General features: G+C 42.0%; 1 protein-coding gene across 2 annotated transcripts in view; it reads right to left on the bottom strand.

The window, feature by feature from the left end:
* Nucleotides 1-7,541, bottom strand: part of BTBD9 (BTB domain containing 9) — a 133,269-nt gene that overhangs the window by 33,849 nt on the left and 91,879 nt on the right. For both annotated transcript variants that reach the window (XM_009648961.2, XM_035888699.1), the window contains exon 8: nucleotides 4,049-4,238. In XM_009648961.2, coding sequence (XP_009647256.1) covers nucleotides 4,049-4,238 — 190 coding nt within the window. The remainder of the gene's footprint in view (nucleotides 1-4,048; nucleotides 4,239-7,541) is intronic.

Below are 7,541 nucleotides of genomic sequence, written 5' to 3'. Positions count from 1 at the left end.
GATCACACCTGGCATACTGCATCCCATTTGGGATTGATAGATGTGAGCAACTCCAGCAAAGGACTGTCAAGATGGTCGGGGGGTTGGAGCACAGGCTGAGGAAATTGGCTTGTTTAGCCTAAGAAGGCTTGGGGTCAGGGAGGAACCTAACAGCATGATTCAGTACCTGAGAGCAGGTTATCAAAAAGACTGAGCTGGGCTCTGTACTGAGGTGAACAACAGGAAAAACAAAAGGCAATGGTCAAAAACTGGAACAGGATGTTCCAGATGGACTTGAGGCACAGGGAAACAGGAACAGCATGAAAAAGGTGGTGGTGGGGGGGTGGCAGGGAAGTACACTATGAGGATGATTAAACATTGGAACACGCTACCCAGAGAAGTTGGGGAATTTCTTTCCTTGGAGGTTTTCAAGACCTGAGTGCATAAAAACTTGAGTAGGGTGGTCTTTCTTCATAGCTGACCCTCCTTTGAGGAACAGGCTGGGCTGGATGTCTTCCTCAAGTCCCTTCCAACCTGAATGGTTCTGAGATTCTAAGACAATGGGATGACTTTTGCAGAAAGCATGCAAACAAGATATACTCCTGAAACATTAAGCTCTTGTGGTGGTTTAACCCCAGCCAGCAGCTAAGCACCACCCAGCCACTCACTCACTCCCCGCTCCTGGTGGGATGAGGGAGAGAATTGGAAGAGAAAACCCATGGATTGAGATAAGAACAGTTTAAGAATGGAAATAAAATGAAGTAAAATAGCAGTAGTAACAATAACACTATTAGAAATAATAACACACAAAGCAAGTGGCGCACAATGCCAATTGCTCACCACCCACCGACCGATGCCCAGCCCGTCCCCGAGCAGTGATTGCCGGCCTCCCGCCCTGCCAACTTCCCCTGAGCATGAAGCCACATGGTCTGGAATAGCCCTTTGGTCAGTTGGGGTCGGCTGTCCTGGCTGTGCCCCCTTCTTGTGCACCTGCCAGAGCAGGGGAAGCTGAAAAAGTCCTTGACCAGTGTAAGCCCTGCTCAGGAACAACTGAAATATCGGTGCGTTATCAACATGCTTCGTGTACTAAATCCAAAGCGCAGCACTGTGCCAGCTACTAGGAGGAAAATTAACTCTATCCCAGCTGAAACCAGGACACTCTCCATGCATTTTTAATGCATATTTGAGGACCAAGAGTTCTGTTTTTTTTAATACTGAGAATTTAGTTGCCATGGTAACACGTTCTGACTTGGAGGCTCTCTCTCCAGCGGTATTCTGGTTTCTATAGACTAAAAGCAGCTACTACTCCTTTTTCAAAGGCTCATATATTTACCCTCTCTGATACAAATATATTAAATGGCACATTCATGTCTCTGAACTTAAGAGAGACGTACTTTTAATTCCTCATTATTCATTTAGAATCCAAACCCACAGGTCTAATGACTCAGTTTCTGGGGGTAGAGCAATTCATGTCATTCTGCAGTCACGGTATACAGCCAGCCTAAAGAAAATGCTCCTGGAAATTTTTTTCTATTAGGTGGGAGGGTTAGATCAAGGGAGTTTTCAGGCAAGCAAAGAGCAGGGAAACAGGCAATGAATACAGTTTAATCAGTTGTGGAAGATGTTCTGTTCAAAAAAATCTCTTGTTTTCATTAAGAAGAAATATTAAGACTTTTTGCTCTAATCTATGTTTATATGTAATTTGATTTCTGTACCAGTCACAGATTTCCTGGTGCTAAATAAAGAGACCACTGCCACTGTCTTTAGCATTGCACAGTACAGGACACGTCCTAGGCCCTTGCCATAGCTGTAGCTGCCCTAGCGAATCCTTGCTTCCCCACTCAAAGGGGCGTCTTTCCCTTGACTACCTATGATCTGCAACAGACATGGCTGCAACTCAAAACACTTGTTCTTCTAGGTAGGACATGCTCCCTGGTTCAAGAAAGATGAGGAACTCCTAGAGAGAGTCCAGAGGAGAGCAACTAGCATGATGAGGGGACTGGAGCATCTCCCCTATGAGGAAAGGCTGAGGGAGCTGGGCTGGTTCAGCCTGGAGAAGAGGAGACTGAGAGGGGACCTCATCAACACCTACAAATATCTCAAGGGTGGGTGTCACGAGGACGGAGCCAGACTCTTCTCAGTGGTGCCCAGTGACAGGACAAGGGGCAATGGGCACAAACTGAAACAGAAGAGGTTTCAGTTGAATGTGAGGAAGAACTTCGAGGGTGCCCGAGCCCTGGCCCAGGCTGCCCAGGGGGGCTGTGGAGTCTCCTTCTCTGGAGATATTCAAAGCCCGCCTGGACGCTGTCCTGTGCCCCCCGCTCTGGGTGAGCCTGCTTGAGCAGGGGGGTTGGACTGGGTGAGCTCCCGAGGTCCCTTCCAACCCTTGCCATTCTGGGATTCTGTGAGATGACGTAGAGCTAGCATTTCTGTCTTTACGTGATGCAGGTAGCCTCCTATGTCAGCAGATATCCTAGATGATGACGTTTATGACTGCTGTTATTTTAAGGCAAACTATTCATCTTGTTTGTACTGTACATGCAGGAAAGCTGACGGAAGATGAGATTCTGACCCTATATCTGTACAATGCAATACCACATAAATCACTAGATGCCTGTTAGTTTTAAATCATGTAATGTTTGTTTTTTTTTTTTAAACTTGCTTTACACACTTGCCAATTATACAATACTCTTCTCTTATTCCTTCATGTGGCCAAAGCTTCTGCTGCTACTTGAATTTAAGTTTAAAGTGGCATGAAAATGATATAGTTTCATTTTCAATTGCTTCTTTTAAGAAATCCAAGTACTGTGTCTTCCTGGTTTTCTACTTGAGATGCAATACTTAGCTGAACATTAAAAACACCAATCTCAAAAGCATAAAACATTGAGCGTGGAAAGCTGCCAACTATACTTATTCAACTCATTTCACACAGTGAGAATAATGCTGGGCTTGCATTATGTGTAACACAGACAAAGCAGTACTTTTGTTAGGTTAGAGATTTGCCTGGATGCCTGACTTTAAACTTTATCTTCGAAGTTTTATAAGCATCATAACAATGCCACAAGCCCAAACCAAAACACACAAACCAGAAATTAGCAGTATAAAAGAGCTTTCAAGTCTCACTTGCTCGTCAGTCAGTTTGAAGAGGTAACACCAACAGGAGGATGGCACCCAGCTAGTCCTAGCAATGTGTACCTATGTGCATGGTCTCTGTTGCAAGCCAGTAACTCCCCTGGGGTTTCAACCTTTGCTCTCTGGTATTCTAACTTCAGAAACATTTCTCTTCTTTTTCATTGTCAGAGAGAACACAAATTAAGACCCTGACAACATATTCTAAAATTACAAAGAATGGGAAGACATAAACACATTTCGCATGTCTGATTCTATGAAACAAAAAAACCATTTACAGTCAGAGAATCTGAAGTTGGCAAGAATATTTTTGTCTTCACCTGTGAACAATACCACTCTCCAATCCATTTCCAAAGTTTCTACATTACCCAGAAGTTTGTTCTTCATATGTATACAGACATTCAATGTAGAAATAGCCCAATGAACTTCAATCCAGATTTAAAAACATTCATTAATCCAACACCGTAAAGCAATATTCAGGTTACCGTACCCTTATACACTCCATGTTCAAGTAAGAACTAGTACTCATTGTATAGCAAACAGGAAACCTGGCTGACCCGAGATGATAGCTTTCTTCAAAAAATGTTTCTGTTTTCACAGTGAGGTGGCTACGAAGAACTGCACCTACTCTGACAACAAGTGAGGCTGCAATTAAACTTCTCTTAATATAAGCATATACCTTTAGTCTTACAATTTGACTATTACTATTATTATGCCTCTGAAATGTAATATTTGCTGGAATTGCACTGCTGTATCTCTACATATAATTCACACATTTAATTGTGAACATGTCCATTATACTGAAGAAGCCAAATGACGACCACTAAAGTAGTCCCCTAATTGCCGTCGTTTCCAAATGTCATATATTCTACAGAAAATAACTGTGCCTAGCAAAAGCTCCACTGTTGCCCTTAATTTATAGAAAAATACACCCTCTTACCGTATTGATCCAATCATGTAGGGCTGTGCTAGCTGTACTACAATCGCTCCGCTCCCAAGCTGATGGCACGTGTACCCAGAGTCCCAATCGTAGTTTTTTGTGTCTCCATTCAACAAGGCATTGCGACTGCGACTTACACCCTCAATCACACTGGCACAGTCTGCAATCGTTGCAACATTTTCAGTGGGAACTGTGAATTAAAAGACAAAGATGACAGACATACAGTCAGAAAACAGTTCAGATACCAGTGCTCTTTATTTCTGGCAAATAATAGGGAAAAATGAAAAAAAAAAAAAAAGCATGAAAGCATGATCAACACAAGGAAATGTAACTCTTATTTAACATGAACAAGCAGAATCAAGTGGTACAGATAATTTTTATAGCGTTGATCCTGGAATAGCTTGATAAATTAACAGACGGATTTCTGTCTTGGTGATATAAAAGGACTTTTTTAATACAATTGGAAAAAAATTCTTGTCCAGTAAAACTTCTGAAGTTTTCAAACAATTTATTCCTGTTTTCATGACGAAACATTCCCCCCCCGCCAAAAAAAAACCCAACCAAGAAAAAAGAAAAAAAATATGTGGGAGGGTGGGGATGAGAGAGAAATAAGTGGGAGACAGTTTAAAGCACTGGTATGTGCTGTGGGAAGTCAGGACTCAGTCTCTGAAACCAGGGCTTGAAGTCTCACAGCTCAGGAGACTATTCTCAACACATTTGTGTTGGTACTTCTGACAGTATCTCTGCCTGTGATTAGAACTTGCACCCCAGAATTTAGAAAATAAAAAGGTTTTTTAATACTTACAAAATCCTTCAATACCAGTGTTGGACTTACAAGAAGGAAGGAGAGACCAATAGGTTTGCCACAGAAATGGAACAGCAAGTGCAAAAGTATTTCTCATTCAGTCAAGAGTCAGGAAAACGGTATGACTGAATGCCACAGAAAAGAAATTATAATATCCCAACAGCAAAAAAAAAAAAAAAAAGATAAAGATTTTTATTGGATAATTCTTTTTTCTATCCTATACGCAGCCATAAAAAATGCCAGTATGAAGTAGCCTGCTAAGCCGAAGAAAGTCCAAGGTATTACTGCAAAGCATCTAATTTGCCTTCCTTGATTCAACTTATAAGCAATTATTTGAATATTACAGGGAAAATGCGCAAGTTAGGGAACTAAAAGAACTTTCAAATTAGTAAAAGCATTCCTGGGAAAACCATTACAAGAAGAAGGGAGTTTCAGTTAAAAAAAAAAAAGTAAGATGACAATTCTAATTGCACAGGCCAGTGCTAACTGCTACCTTGTGCTGCAACATCTATCATGAACTCTTTTTTTTGCCTCTACAGCCCCCCTTGCAATCAGTGTACATATCAAACACCGTGGTCCAAGTGTCAGCACCGTCCAACTTCAGTCCTTCCTTCTCCCTGGTACATCCAAAATGGAATGCTCTAACTTGGAAACTGCTGCTATAAAACGGATTAGACAGAGGATAACGTAACCCTTTAGTAGTCATTTTTAGAAGCAGGGGAATGTTACATACTCAGCGATAAGAAAGTGTAGTATTGGGAGTTGTTATTCCTTAGCAGAGGATGTAACTTCCATGTTGGTTTCTAGAAAACTTTCCAAGGAGAGGAATGCTGCTCTTGTACTTCCATAGTCTTGCTCAATCTGATTTAAATCCAACACCAAGTAGTTTCCCCCTTCCTTTCAAATCAAACAATTCATAGTGTATCATAGAATCACAGAATGGTTTGGGTTGGAAGGGACCCCCAGAGGTCATCCAGCCCAAACCCCCTGCAGGAGCAGGGACACCGCTAACCACATCAGGTTGCTCACAGCCCCGGCCAACCTGGCCTGCAATGTTCCCAGGGATGGGGCCTCCACCCCCTCTCGGGGCAACCCCTCCCAGGGTTTCACCACCCTCACTGGAAAGAAGTTCTTCCTTAGATCCACTCTAAACCTACCCTGGTTTAGTATAAAGCCATCCCCCCTTGTCCTGTCACAGCTGGCCCTACTAAAAAGCTTGTCCCCCCCTTTCCTCTGGGCCCCCTTGAAGCCCTGACCGGCCGCACTCAGCTCTGCCCGCAGCCTTCTCTTCTCCAGGCTGAACACCCCCAACTCTCCCAGCCTGGCCTCAGAGCAGAGGGGCTCCAGCCCTTGGATCATTTTAGTAGCCCTCCTCTAGACCCACTCCAACAGTACTTCCAGCTTGACATAATTTCAGCAATTTCATCAAAGATCGAGACAAAAGCACCTCCGGGAGCACGCTCGAAGAGGGACGTGTATTTTTTTGTGCCTAGAGTACTTTTCCAGCACTGGTTTATAAGTGCTTCAACACTTACTTTTGGAATAACCTATTATTTCCTTTTGTTAACATTTAATCAAGTATGGTACTTTCTGTTTGTAATTCAGAGAGAATCCCAATCTTTTTGAACCCCACCTTCCACCAAGATGAGAGATGAACACCAAAAAAAAAAAGGCTATTTAAGATGCCATAGTCCGGTCCAGCACTTTCCTAAAAAGCTCCAGTTTTAGGTAACCTCCTCTTTTCAAACATGTATGTATCTCTCTATCCTCTCTCTCAATCAAAAAATTAATATTAAAAAGGGTGCAAAACGATGCTCTCTGAACATGTGAGAGTCAAGGTTGCCTGTTGAGCCTTTGGGTTTTGGGGGAAAATGTTAAAAGCGCTGTTTGGTTGGGTTTTTTTTCTAAACAGTATTAAAAATTCTCTCAGCACATGCTGTACTAAAAAAAAAAAGCTAAGATTTTGTGTATCAACTCTGATGAAGGGCAACCAATCTGTGTGGTAATGCAATTTAAAAGAGAGAGGAAGAAATAAAGTACCAAAAATTATCTGAATGACAATGAGCAAGTTAAAAAAATTTTCAAGTTCACAGTATCTCATACCAAACATCTTTGAAAAATCAGAAAGAACAAGAAACAAGCCAAACTAAGAATGGCACAAGAAAAAATTAGAAATACAGAAGACATACAACTGACACGATTTGAATTTTCATGAGAAAACAAATGATCTATAGTACAGATGCAAATGTACCATTTTAAGCCCACTGCACACTGATAAATTACATACTTTAAATAGTTGTCTGTAAAATATGTATTTAAAATACTACAACAGCTGAATATGGCTGAAAATAGCTACTTGATATTTCAGAGCTAATTGTAAGAGTCTCCAGCACCACAAAAAAAAGGGATAATTTTCCATGAAGAGGTAGGATTCTGTGTTTTACGTGTACTAGAGGTGTCAGGATCATGATCTTAAGAAAACCACCAACCAACCAAAACACCATAAAACACACGGGGAAAAAAGCGCAAGCTCGTTGCCAAGTAATAATCCAAGGCAGTGGAAAGGCAATGGAAAAATCTGCTGCACTATCAGAAATAGTGAGGCCAGCAGGAGCAGGGCAGTGATCGTGCCCCTGTACTCAGTGCTGGTGAGGCCGCACCTCAAATACTGTGTTCAGTTTTGGGCCC

This window comes from Egretta garzetta, unplaced genomic scaffold, assembly GCF_000687185.1.
Source record: "Egretta garzetta isolate BGI_Z169 unplaced genomic scaffold, ASM68718v1 scaffold491, whole genome shotgun sequence".
NCBI classification, from domain to species: Eukaryota; Metazoa; Chordata; class Aves; order Pelecaniformes; family Ardeidae; genus Egretta; species Egretta garzetta.
This window is presented reverse-complemented; position numbering and strand designations above follow the sequence as displayed.